Consider the following 14,835-nt stretch of genomic DNA (forward strand, 5'->3'; position numbering starts at 1 on the left):
TAAGTGTCTGAGGCTAGATTTGAACTGAGGTCCTCCTGACTTCAGGGTTATTGATCTATCCACTGCGTCATCTAGCTGCCCCCTAAAGAATGTTATTGACTGACCTTTGCTCTTCTGCAAATTGTTGGTTATAATGAAAAGCAGAATTAAGAAAATGGCTTTGAAAGGCAGAGGTCTTTGGTATGCACATGGCCATAGAAATATTGGGTTATAGTTGTTATTACCTTAATCCTTAGCTTCCTTCAAGGTTAGTACTACCTTCTATGTGAAGTTTTTTTCTGCTTTCTCCTGCTGCCAATGCCTTCTCCAACAAATCACCTTGTATCTGTTTTGAATATATCTACCCATGTATTTATTGTCTCTTCCAACTAGAAGAAAAACCCTGTTGCACCCTTTTCTTTGTATCTCAGACTCTAACACAGTGTGTGGCACATAGTAGGTATTTTATAAAGGCACTTTATAATTGCTTGTGGTCAATATTGTATATAACCATGCCGTCTATAATAACATTGGGCTAAAGACTTTCCTAAAGTATTCATGGAATACATTAGGAGTATAGGTCATGAACTATGGTATGAAGCTCTGAAAATGATGGCATTGTCTAGGTGCTATTTAGACATGTAGATGAGATAGTAGAGTGCTGGGCTTGGAGTCAATCCTATCTCAAACACATGTTTCTGTGAAGGTAGGCAATTTATTTAAACTTTCAAACCATCAGTTTGCTCATCTATAAAACAGGAGTAATAATAATACCCATTATAGGACTGCCATGAGGATCAAATGAGATAAAACTTGTAAAGTATTTTGAAAACTTTAAAGTACTATATAAATGTTAGTTATTATTGATACTGCTAGTGCAGCATAATCTAGGAGCAACTGAACCTTTTATAAGAGATTTACTTTTCATCTGTTCTGAGAGGCTAAACTTATCCAAGGATAGATGAGGTAAAAATGGGATAGACAGAAAGGAAGAGAGGGATACAAAAAAAGTAAACCTAAGGAGAGTGCAAACTGTGAAAGACTGATGAGGAGAAAGGGGTGTTGTATTGACCTCTTGTGTGTCTCCGCATTACCGCTGAAATATCTGCCATCTGTAGAGAAGGGCAAGTAAGTTCTTGATTGATCGGGAAGACTCACCAGTGCATCTTGGTTGGTTATCTGGGTTCCCTTGAAGATAAGTCATGAGATGATATGTAGTCAATTTTGGGGACCTTGACCTATGAATTATTTCTGTTTCTGGATTCTCCTCTGCTTCCTACATCCTAAATGACTTGTAGATATGTATCATGCTCATGGAAAAGTTTGTATAGGTCAATGAATTGCCTTATTAGTGGTCTATTTGTCAGACTATATGTCTCCCTCAGCCTTATTTTCCAATGTAACTGGAGACTCTAAATTCCAACACTAACAGATACTTCCCGCTCTCTTTTAAATGCTGATATTATTACTTTAGTTTATTACAGAATGACTTATAAAGAAATTCTGAACTGGGTATCAAATTTGGGGTTAGTACTTAAGATAGTACCAAATACTAGTCATCTGTCAGATTTCATAAACGCTTCATAATCTAATTCAAAGTCAGTATTCAGAGGATCCTGCACTAAGGAAGGTCCTTCAGGACTGTCACTTTCCAGGAAAATGTTGATCAGCAAGCGTGGCCTTCAAACACTGGTAGTTTGTAGTTTTGGACTCTTTTTATGGAGCATAGATTTGGAGCTGGAAGAATGTTTGAGGCCATCAAACATAACTCCTTTATGGATGAAGAAACGGAGGAATAGGAGAGATTCATTTACTTGCACAGGGTAATATAACCTGTGTGTATCAGAAGTGGGGCCTGAAAACCAGTCTCTCTGAGGCTAAGGCCAGTTCTTCATCCTCTATGATATGCTGTGTCTCCTTCATATGCTGGACAATTTCAGCAAAATGAATGAAGTTGATTTCTTTCTTATTTAATTTTCCTTTCTCCTCCATGCTTAATCTTTAATAATCTTGACCAGATGGGTGAATGAGATAGCATGCTGTGGATTGGAATAATATCCAATGAGGGTGGAGACTTACAGGACTGTTGATTTAGAACCAAAAGAGATCTCAGAATTCATTTAGCTCAACTTCTTTATATTCTAGAATCAGGGGTCCTCAAATTATGGCCAGCGGGCCAGATGCAGCAGCTGAGGATGGTTATCCCCCTCACCCAGGATTATGAAGTTTCTTTATTTAAAGGCCCAAAAAAAAAAGTTTTTGTTTTTACTATATATAGTCTGGCCCTCCAACAGTCTGAAGGTTTGAGGACCCCTGTAGATGAAGAAACAGGCTCCAGAAGGTCATAACTTATCCAAATTCCTATTAGGAACTGCAAAGGCAGCATTTGAATCCAGATCCCATGACTCCATTGACAGATGCTGTTTTCAGAGTGCCAAGACCCTCTTGGGTCTTACTTTTTCTTACTAGAGAAGTTAAACTTGTCCAAGATCACACAGTAATAAATGACAAAAATTAAGATTTGAATTCAGTTCCTCTGACTTCAAAGCCAGTGTTCTGAGAGTCCTGCTTCAAAAAAAAAAAAAAAAAAAAAAAAAAAAAAAGGATTTCCTATATTCAGTTTTGACCTTTGTGTTATACCAATGGATGTGATCCTTTTTTTTCCTTAGGCTTCTTGATTTTCTGTCACCTGTTTTTACCTGTTTCATACTTCCCCACCCTATGCTGTGTGGGATACAAATTCCTTGTTTATTATTGGGTTGGTATTTTTTCCTTAATGACTAAATGGCTCACTAATCATTAATCAATTAAATAGTGATCAACCCACTGCATTTGTTGAGATAGTTAAGGTTTTTGATCCACTATGTAATAAATTGAGGTACTATGGCCATTTTTTTTTGCCTACAATGACCATATGATATTCTTATTAGTTGTACAGTGATTAATTATTATTATTATTGATACTCCTGCTCAGATGTTTTCAAACTCCCCCTTCCTTCACCCATTCCTTTTATATAAGAGTGACAACCGAGATCAGTCTTGCTTATATAACACAAGACAGGAAGATGTTGATGTTATTTACTTCTATTTTATAGATGCAAAATTAGGCCAAGGGGACACAGTGTCATACTTAAAGCAAGTGATAGAATTTGCATTTTAGGGAGGTTGTTGGGGGAGGGAAGTGGGAGGTGGGGTAGATATTCTGGTTTCATCCTCTGACTCATGATGTTTTCTGATCTCTTGCTTCTGGCTTTAGTGCAGGATTCCCAAGTCCTTTTTCCTTTAACTTTAATAGTCATTTGTAAACTCTATCACCTCTGTTTCTGATTTCTTTAATCTCTGGTGAAAATATGCTTTCACAAGCTATTGAACAAGACTTTCGATGATTTTTAGAGGTTCCTGAAGAGGTTGCTTTCTGGAAAACAGGAAGTCATCAATTGTCAAGAAAACAAATAATTGGGAAACAAAAAAAAGTGCGAGACTCTGGCTTTGGTTTGAACCATCAGCTTGGTATATGAGTTAATCACTCATATAAATAGTGATACAATGCATTTGGTACCTTTCCTTTAGCCTTTGTAACAGCTGGTACTTAAGTCACTGCTTGGATTGTTGTATGACAATGTAGCATAGTGGAAAATTCACTAGACTTGGCATCAGAAGGAATGCATTGGCTTCTTGGTCATGGCTGCATGGCTATAAACAGATCACTTAATCTTTTTGGATCTCCATATCTGGACCTGTAAAATAGGGCTTTAGAGGTCATATGGTGGTGGACAGAGGCCACTTTCAGAATAAGAAGGAATTGGGTTCAAATAAACTGGTTAGACAAGCCAGAAACTCTCAGTGCTCTGGGCACTTCTCTGAAAATCCAAATTGCAGCTAAGGTGTCAGTCTGCATTAGAAAATGGAAGGTTTCATTATGAAGTTCCTAATGCCAATGCTATAATAGAATAAATAGGGAGGTGTGCAGCATAAAAATAACGGTCACATAAAATATGGACTTACCTCGCATAGCATTTCTCTGATTAGTGGAATTGTCTGACATTGTAGCCACTGTTCCTCATACCTGGAATGTATTCTATCCCCAGTCCTAGACTCCCTAACACCATTGGGAGCTCAGTCCAAATGCTACCTTCCCCATGTAGCTTTTTCCAGATGCATTGATAGCTTCCCTATGTGACAACAAAATTCTTTCATTTTTTATGAACTTTTGTGTTAACTTATGTGAGTTCATTTGATATTTCTCAAGTAGAATTCAAGCTCCTTGAGGAGAGAGGCCATTATCATTTTTGTTTTTGGACCCCAGCTCCCAGCATAACATCTGGCATATTGGAGGGGCTTTAATGAATGCTTGTTAAATTGTATTGTATTTCTAAATACACTCATTAATAACATTACAAACAAACATCATTTAAGGCTTTGAAATTCTACTGTAATATAATTGATCATTCCTGTGTAATCAAGTGCCTCTATAATGATGTTTCACCTATTGATGAGCCTTCACAGGACTCATTAACAGCATTAGTCACTGTATATGTATAATATGAGAAAGGTCTAAGAGTGCTACAGATCTATGCAAACTTTAGGGATAAAGATAGGGATCCATTTTTTCCTTCAGCATAAAGAACTTGAAGGTAAGGATATCTATCAATAAAGATTGGCACATTCTTTGCTAATTATAACCCTAGAGAATTGCCTAGAACACTGGGAGGAAGGAAAGATAATTTCCAAATTGAATTGTGTTGTGTGAGGAAGGGCAGATCAGCAGTGGGTTCATGACCCTTTGAGTGGTCTTGAAGGATAAGTATAGGATTATAATTGAAATGGGAAGGTGCAAAGAGAAAGGCACACATCAAAAAAACGTGTGTCACTTTTTATACAAGGTCTTTGCTGGTGCCTCCAGTGGCTAGTGCTTTCATCCCCATTCACCTTGTATTTACCTTATGTAAATTTTGTATGACTTTATTCACATATGCTTTTTTCTCCAATAAAATATAAACTCCTCGAAAGTAGGGATTGTTTTACTCTTGTCTTTGAATCTCCAACTCCTAGCACAATGACTGGACCATGAAAGTTGTTTAATTAATGCTTTTTGATTGATTCAGTTATAGAGGAACAGCACAAGCAAATGCATTGGTGCTCAGAAAACACCTAATATGAACAAAGAAGACATTAAGTAGTTTGATTTGACTAGAAGACAAAATATATGAAAATCAAAAGGGGAAGGAATTAGAATGAAACAAAGTAAAAAGATACAATGGTACTGATTATGGGGTGCTTTAAGTAGGACCTGTCCAAGTTTCCCCCAATTTTTTTTTGTTTTTGTTTTTTGCTGAGGCAATTGGGTTTAAGTGACTTGCCCAGGATCACACAGCTAGAAGTGTTAAGTGTCTGAGATCATATTTGAACTCAGATTCTCCTGACTTCAGGGCTGGTGCTCTATCCACTGCACTACCTAGCTGCTTCCCCCCCCCCCCCCCGCCCATTTTTAAGATTAGGAAACACATTACAACAAATCTGAAATTTACTACAATGAGACAACTAAGTGGCCCAGTGGATAGAGTTTTGGACATGGAATTAGGAAGATGTGTGTTCAAATCTTACCTGAGATCCTTTCTAACTCTGTGACTTTAGGTCATGTAACCTCCTCCAGTTTCATCATCTGTGTAATGGGTATAATAGCAGGACCTATCTCATTGAGTTGTGAGGTCCAAATGAAGAAAAACATTTCTTTTTAAGAACTTTCTATGTACCAGATCTTAAACTAAGCATTTCACAAATATTATCTCATTAATATGTATGTATATCCATGTGTCCATACACATATATACATATAGATGTGTCTTATCTATGTACATACACATATGTGTGTATATATGCGTGTGCATATGTACATGCATATATGGTCTTTGCAAACCTTAATTGCTATGTTAATGTTAACTGTTACCAGATAACATTATTTGGCTTACCCCAGAGGCTGACTTTGGCTTCTCCACTTTTACAAAGTCCATATAAAGTGAAAAGTCCAGTATTTTCCAGTAACAGTTAAAAACTGCAAAAAGTACACTGATATACTGTTGGAAAGTTCCCCTTGCCTGAATGGCAGCACTCTGGCAAAACAGAATAACAAAAGTGGCACAGAGCCTATATTCTGAATATAAAGCCTAGCAGGTCATTGTGGTTTTTTTTTTTTTTTTTTTTCATGTGGGAGTATGATCTTTCAAATGGAGTGGAAACCTAAGAGCCAAAAATATTTGGTTTTATTCCCAGTGTAGGGAGGTAAATTACTACATCTGAAAATGGCCTTCCCTCTGATATAAATACATCTTGCAAGTCACTAGGTATCTGTTGTCCACTAACTGGGGATTTCTTTAGTTATCATCACATATTGAACATTTAATTATATGTTTATCTTTTTATATTGTTGTAGTTGTCCCATGTGTATTATTTCTTTTTTTTTCCTGGAAAAATTATAAATTCCTTGGAGACAAGAACATATCCTGTATATCAGGAACTTATCACCCCTTAATTAGACAATTAAGGCAACTTTTTAACTGGTGCATGCTTCCTTCCTTTCTTGTGCTTGCTTCCATCGTTTCTTCTATTTCCTGATCCAGCTTTCATAAAATAATCTTTCCATTTTACAAATCTGACTGTATTACTCCAAAAACTTCAGTGGCTCCTAATTGCCTCGAGGATAAAATTCAAGCTACTTATCCTTCCATTTATGAACCCCTATGCAATCTGATTCTAACCTACCTTTCTAGTCTTATTTCCCATTATTCTTTATGCTATCAACATTCCAAATGAAATAGATACACTACTGTGAATTCAAGATGCTGTCTTTTCACCTCAATATGTGTATTTTCATTCTTGAAATGTAGTTCTTCCTCATCTCTGCATTTTAGAGTTCTTATCCTCCTTCAAGTCTCAACTCAGTTGTTACATGTGTGTATATGTATGCACATGCATGTGCCTATGTGCAACCTTTCCTTTCCTCTTTGATTAAGATGTTTTCTTCTTTCTCAACTATTTCTCAAATAGTCATCTCTGTTGCTTCTCACTTTTTACTACATTTATATGACTTCAGTCATTTCTCCTTCCTCCTTCTCCCATCCCTAGAGGATCTACATCCTCAGCTGAAACTCAACAAGCAGTCTTGGGTTCCTTGTTCTGAGAAGCATTCATCTGAGCTTTTCTAATAAAACTTGTTGTTGTTTATATACTGTAAAGGTAGAATTTGGCTGTCCAGTAGTGAAGTTGTTTTGGGAAATGGGATGGGGGCCCTGAGCCAGGAAGCAGAAAAATATCCACCAATGGTGACCTTTATGCTACAAAGGACTCCCATACAAGAGTGTCTACAAGTCAGGAGTTAGGAAACCTTAGGTTCAGTTTTAACTCGGACACTTGTTAACTGTATAATCTTCAGCAAGTTATATAACCCTTCAACCTTAGTTTGTTTCCCTGAAAAATGAAGAATTTTTTTAATGGAGAGATTAATACTTGTACCATCTATCTCACACGTAGTTGTCATAATGAATAGAGTGCTGGAATTAGAGTTGGTAAAACCTGAGTTCTAATTCTGACTCAGACATTTACTAACTGTGTAATCTTAAGCAAATCACTTAACTCTGTTTGTCTCAGTTTCCTTATTGTAAAATAGAAATAATAAATAATAACAAGTAACTGAGTGGGTCATTAGGAAGGTCAAAAAAGATTATATATATGAAGTACTTTGCAAACTTCAAAAGCACCATGCAAAGGTTTATCATCATTATTGTGGAAATCATTGTAAATGTGACTTATGATTTAAATTATCATTACTGGAAAAATGCTGAGATTCTTTGGCTATTGGGGAGTAACATTTTTCTGAACTTCCCATTCTTTATATTTTCCCACCATATCAACTCTGCTATTAAATTTGACCTCAGCCTTCTCCACTATTTTATTTTTCCTCTCAACTTTTCTTCATCAGCACAGATGATACCGTCAGAAAAGGAAAGGGCCATCTGGCTCAACATACCAGTTTTTTATTTGGTTGCTTTCAAACCCACCTTCCTGTTTTGGGCTCCCCCTCCTCACTCCCCATACTTCAGAAACCAATCTAGGTGTCTCCTGAACTCATTTATACCCTTTGTTTCAACAGCCTTCCCGGATAACTAATTCCATATGTTTATTGCCCCTTTTGCCTTGCAACAGCCAGCAGCCCTTTCTTCATCAAAAATGACCTTATTGGAGTTTTAGGAAAGGTCATTCCCTCAAAAAATGGAGATTTTATAAGCATATACAATATATTAGAGCTCTGAAGGCATCCTATATTGTATGGATGCTCATAACATTAAGCTTGGGGTAAGGGGTAATATTTAGAGGCGCTTATTTATCCATTGTGGCCTAGATTGGGATGCAGTTGAGCAGGAGCCCTCCCTTTCTCCCCCTCATCCACCTTTGTAAAGTGGTCTATATAGGTTATAAACCCTATTTTCAAATCAATTAAAACTTTTCTTTTGATTTGTATTTAATAGCTTACCCCATGCCCTATGCTTCATTCTTTCCAACACAATGACATTAGGTACTCTTTATAACTTGTGATGTGGACAATTTTGTTCAGCTGTTGCTAAAACTTACTAAAATGCCAGATGTCATGTTGGAAACATGAAACCTGAAACTAGGCCATAAATTACAGCAACAAACCATAAAGAATAATAAAATACCCTGAGTTCTGTGCTCTGAAGCTTCCCAATTTCTAGTCTCCTTTTATTGACCCTTTCTTCTCACTTGTCCCTTTTTTCTATCCTCTTTATCCCAAGGTGAGACCATGAAAATTTCTCACTTATGATTTGATGTTTGTTTTGCAGACTCAGAGCAGAGCACTGGTTCAGACACAGAGGTGCTCACAGAGAGGACATCTTGCTCCTTTGAGTCTCACCCGGATCTTACATCAGGTGCTCCTGGTCCCCCACCTCCCCCCATTTCATCCATGGAGGAGATACAGGTTGAGCTCCAATGTGCTGATCTCTGGAAACGGTTTCATGACATTGGGACAGAGATGATCATTACAAAGGCTGGGAGGTAAGGACATCCCAAGGGTGTTATGACTGAGCAAAACAAACAAACAAACAAACAAAACAACAACCTAGGAGGAAAAGAAGGAATGTTTTTCATTCATTAAATTGTGGTTAATATGTGGCAACACCAGTGAGATATAAAGAACCAAGAATACAGATGTTCAACCTCTCCAGGCCTCAGTTTTCTGATCTGTACAATGAGAGGTTAAAACTAGATGATTGTTAAATTTTCTTCCAACTCTAAAATTTTGACATCTTCATTTTCCACATTAGCACAATTCCCCCCCCCATTATTTCCTGTTATTTATTATTATTTTTTATTATTCCTGTTATTTTGTTATTTTGTTATAGTGATTGTTTTTAAGGAAACAATTTAACATTAACCAAACATATTCACAAATACTACTTAACCTCCAGGTATAATTGTAATCTTAGCTTAATTGTTTGATAACTTCATAAAAGTAGTTTTCTGAAACAAGTATTTGTTTCTATAACCAATGTTTTCATTTGGTAGTTGGTATCCAAGCCAAGTATTTTGTGTGTGTGTGTGTGTGTGTGTGTGTGTGTGTGTGTGTGTGTGCATTTGAGCATTTCCATGAAGTTGATGTTGGTGGTGTTGGTAGCCAAACTTTTCCCCTTGGCCCCTTTGGGTTCTTTTATAGGTTAGAAAATTTCCTGAGAATTCAGTGGCTATCTAGTAGAAACATTTCTAAACATACATACTTAAGCTAACCAAAGCTTTTTGTAGAAATGGTTTTTGGAGGAAAAAACGCTTTTAGTAAAGCTACACCAATTTAGAATAGTTTTTATATTTCTTTTACATTTGTCTTAAAAATGAAAGAGCATCCTTAAAGAAAATTACAGTTCTAAATCTAAACATCAAAAAGTCATTTATTTAGAGTTAAAATGACCCTAGAGGTTATTTTATCTAATTCTCTTATTTTATAAATGAAGACAATGAAGTTGGGAGGGTAACAAATTACTTACTCAAAATCATATGAATAGTAAATATCAGTGGAAGAATTTCAACATATGACTGAAAAACACTTCACCTACACACACATCCTCCCCCCTCCCTCCCCGACACACACACACACATACAAACACACTTCTTTGACTCCAGAGTTACTGGATACTCCAGAAAATTCACTATCTCACACAGCTTCTCGTTCTGTACAGTTTCACCATAAAAATGAATCAGGTAAAAAAGTCACAGACATATCAGATAAACTTAGTGCTTATTAATTTATTTTGTAAGGCTGTCCTCTTGTCGCTGGAATTTGCAGTCAGTGAATTTTACCATGAAAACGTTTCTTAGAAAAAGCAAACTAGGAGAGAGGTGAAAACACATTGCTGAGCACATTGCTGAATAGATTGCTATTTGATTCAAACATTTATGAGACACCCACCATGTTAGTTGTCGCAAGCAAGAAACAATCCCTGTCTTCAGGGAGCTTACATCTTCCTGGGGGCCACAGCACACAGATAACTAAATGCAAAGTCTGAAGAAAATAATTACAAAGTGTTAGGGGGAATAGGTGGTCAGAAAATGAAAAATTAGAGCTGGAAGATCTCATTTGGAGATGGCACTTAAATTAAGTCTTTAAGGGAACTGCAGATTCCAAGAGGCTAAAATGCATAGGGAGAACATTCTAAGCATAGGGATAGTTTATGCAAAGACAGAAAATAGAATGTCATGTATGAAGGAGTAGCTTTACTCAGTTTGAATTTGAATTCAAATTCTGGGCAAGGTACATGAAATTCATTTGGAATGATAGGTAAAAGCCAGATTGTGAAGTGATTTCAATGTCAGATAAGTTTATGTTTTATACTAGATGTGGCTGGAATGACTAAAGGTTCTTAAGTTGGAGAGTGAGGTGGTGGTACCAGTACTTGGGAATATTAATTTGGTAGCTGTTCAGTGGGTAGGTTGGAGAAAGTAGAGACGTGAGGTAGGAAGACTAAGAAGAAATTGTTACAATAGGTTGGATGAGAGATGAGAATCAGAATTAAGGTGACAGATGAGGGAGTTAAGAGAATGAGATGGATTTGAGAAATGTGAATATATAATTGATAATACATGGCAACTTATTATTTATGGGAATGATATAGAGGAAAGAATAGAGGATGATTCAGGTTGCAGACCTGCAGAAGGATGTTGGCATTTTTCACTGAAATAAGGTTGTTTGGAAGAATAGGTTTGGTGGGCAAAGATAGTAAATTCCACTTTAGATATGTTGAATTCAATATGCCTATGAGATACTCATTTAAAAGTATTTAGTAGGTGGTTTGTGGTGGGAAAACTGTTACTCAAAAAAAGAGATGAAGGTTGAAAAAATAGGTTGAAAGTTATCTACAATATTGAGCCTATGGGAGCTGATGATGTCACCAAGAAGGAGAATGTGAAGAGGAAAAGAGTCATTAGAAGAGAGTCCTAGGTTCACTATGCAAAGGTTCAGGGACAGAGATGATGAATCAACAAAGTACTCTGAGATGTAGTCAGTCAGGTAGGAGGAGAACCAGAAGAAAACAATATCATGAGGACCGAAGGAAAAGAGATTGTTCAGGAGAAGAGAGTGATCAACAATGTCCAAAGCCACAGATACATCATAAAGGACAGGGACTAGATTTAGCAATTAAGAGGTCACTGATAGCCTTGGAGGGAGCAAGTAAAAATTCACATACCATTTATTTGAGATAGAATATGAATTTTTAATACTGGGTATCCTATATTTATGACACAAATTGGAAGGCAAGTGCAGAGTCTAGAGTAGTCTCTCATTATAATTGCAAAGAGCTAAATGGTATAGTTGATTGAGTTTGGTACTCAAGACAAGATAGACCTAAGTTAAAATTCTGCCTCACATATTTGCTACCAGTATGACCTCAGGCAAATCATTAAATCTCTTTGAATTTCAGTTTCCTCATCCATAAAATAGGGATAACAATATCTATCTCACTGGAGGTTGTGTGGAACAAATAAACTGATGTATGTAAAACATCTTGCATATCTTAAGTATATACAAATGCTCACTCTTAATATTATATTTCAAAGTGTTGCAGTAAGACACTTTATAACCCCCTGTGAATCTTAAAGTGCTAATAAATAGGAATTACCATCTTCATCCTTTTCCGCCTCCTTTTTCTCTTCCTCCTCCTCCCCCTCCTCCATTTCCTTCTCCTCCTCCTCCTCCTCATCATCATTATCATCATTACTGTTTTTATCGGGAAGGATAAACAGCTAAAGCAGTGGAAAAATTGGCATAATTATTTTTCAAAGTACTTTGAATGGATAATACTGAAAATGACATTCCTACCTGAAATTTTAAGGGACCAATTTTTCTCAAGATGCATAATGATACCCTGAGAAGTCTGATTTGATTTCTGACTTTAAGTTTTCACATCCAGACCTAATATTTCATGGAGTTGCCTTTTCTGAGAATATGGGAGTGAGTGAGATTGATACATACTATAATTCAATTCATATAGTTGAGGCTTATTAAATGTTATTCTTATGCCAACTCTTTTAGGTATAATTTTAAAAAAAATTATAGTTAAATAAATTGTTTTAGAGAAATTAGTTGACTTGCTCATGGTCATACAACCAATTAATGTTAGAATTTTATTTAAATTCAAGTCTATTTAGCTCCAAGGCCAACAACCTTTTCCCTGTATCACACTATTACTTAAATATCAAAGTGTAGTTAAATTAGAGTGCTAGTCCAGAGGTGATATGAATCATTGGATTTATTTAAATTTTTTTTGGCAAGACAATTGAAGGTCAAGTGACTTGTCCAGGTTCACACAGCTAATAAGTGTTGAGTGTCCAGATTTGGGACCAGATTTGAACTTGGGTCCTCCTGACACCAAGGCTGCTGTATCCACTATGTCATCTAGATACCTTGGATTATTGGATTTAGAATAAGAGGGTACCTTTAGTTCTTTATCTGGGTTGAGGAAGAAAGCATTCTAGGTTTGGATAATAGTGTAAATAAACAAAGTTCTGGTTGTGGGAGAGAGTATGATGAAATCAGGGAATAATGAATAGTAATGTTTGACTGGAGTGTTGATTAGTGAAATAGGGCATGTCCTTTGTATTAATGTTCCTAGCCATACCTGCATAGACACTCAAATATTGAAAAAATTCCATTTTCTCAGAATTTCCTTTGGACAGCTACATTAACTTTTCATCTTTTCATGCATTCTGTTCATTTCCCCTTTTTCATAATTTTATTTTTTTAGTCACATTATCTTAACACCAAAGTTCCAACATTAACTTATCTTAGGGACTGCATGTCTTTTGAGCTTTTTAGTGTCCATATAACTTTCTATAGCTTAGTCAAAAGTTATATAGGCTTAGAATTAATGAAAAGCTTTTCTTTTGTTTTTACTGAAAGAAAAAAGAGATCAGCACCATGGATAGAGACTGTGATGGGGACATATGGGTTTGGAAGAATAAAGAACTGACCCAAATTTAATCACAAAATTCAAATCAAAACCCAAATTCTTTTTGTGGAGTGTTAAAAATTCACTTAGCCTCATAGTGAGGGTTTCACTTTCTATGCTATAGTAAAGGGCAGAGGAAAAGAAAAAGCAATTTTTATTAAATTATTAGATGGGAAATTATTTGAATTGTAAAGTAGTTGAAAGAGCCCTGACCCTGAAGTAGGTGTCTGAGTCTAATCTTGAATTTGACTTTTGTTACCCTGTAGAATAATCACATACAAATTATTTCATTTCTTTAAGTCTTAGTTTCCTAATATGTAAAATGGGAATAATAATACTTTTATTATCTTTACTACAAGGTTGTAATTAGAAAGGCATTTTTAAAAATTCAAAGTGACTTTAAATGTGAACTGTTATTCTTATATTGACCCAAGAAGATAGAGCTAATAGAATTTTTAGGTCTTAAAAGGGCCTTAGAACTTATTTAATCTAACCTTTTAATTTTATATATAAGAAAATGATTTCTCAAAAGTGTTAAATGATTTTTCCCAATATCAAAAAATTAATGGCAGAACTGAAATCTTAGCTCACTTATCCATTGCTCATTCTACTATACCCCATTTTGAATTTAGTTTAAATGAAAAGGTAACAATTATGTTTTCAGGATAAGATATTCGATAGGAAAGGAGTATTTAGTTCAATTCTAATTTTCATGAGATCATAGATCTAGACCTGAAACAGATCTTAATGATCACTTAGTTTAAACACTTAATAATTTAGATGAAGAAACTGAGCCTTAGAACTGATTCATTCAGTGTTAGTGAATGGTAGAGCTGTATTTGAACTCATGTATAGGTACTCTAAAGGCAACATTCTATCCATGGTGACACACATTGCCTCTTCTCTTCCTGTGGAATTCTGATAAACTTGTGCAGTACTACAGCTCCCTGCCATGGACCATTTGTGTGTTCTAATTACATTATGTCCTTTCCCATCTCCTAATCATTTCTTTGAATCCCTCATCTCATCCTGAATCCTTTTCCAGATTTCCCTTTTCACTGATCTTTCCTCGAGATATTAGGATTAGTGGAAGTAACTCTAGATTGCTAGTTATGAGATCTAGGTATTATTCTGAATGTTGCTACGTAACCTTCTATGGAACTTTTAGGAATTCGTAATTTCTCTGGCACTCTGTTTCTTCATATAGGAAGGTTGGGACAATATATTTTATCTACATTATTTCATATATGTGAAAATGCTTTGAAAAAAGCCCTATGTGAATGTAATAAAATATTATTAGTTTAATATTCTTGCTCTTATGTGAATTCAGAAATAAACTTTCCAG

The 14,835-nt window shown here is 35.8% G+C and overlaps 1 protein-coding gene across 5 annotated transcripts in view; it reads left to right on the plus strand.

The window, feature by feature from the left end:
* Window positions 1-14,835, plus strand: part of TBX15 (T-box transcription factor 15) — a 142,170-nt gene that overhangs the window by 73,173 nt on the left and 54,162 nt on the right. For all 5 annotated transcript variants that reach the window (XM_051992890.1, XM_051992891.1, XM_051992892.1 and 2 more), the window contains one exon: window positions 8,835-9,048. In XM_051992890.1, the coding sequence (XP_051848850.1) occupies window positions 8,835-9,048 (214 nt within the window). The remainder of the gene's footprint in view (window positions 1-8,834; window positions 9,049-14,835) is intronic.

The sequence above is a fragment of the Antechinus flavipes genome, chromosome 4 (assembly GCF_016432865.1).
Source record: "Antechinus flavipes isolate AdamAnt ecotype Samford, QLD, Australia chromosome 4, AdamAnt_v2, whole genome shotgun sequence".
NCBI classification, from domain to species: Eukaryota; Metazoa; Chordata; class Mammalia; order Dasyuromorphia; family Dasyuridae; genus Antechinus; species Antechinus flavipes.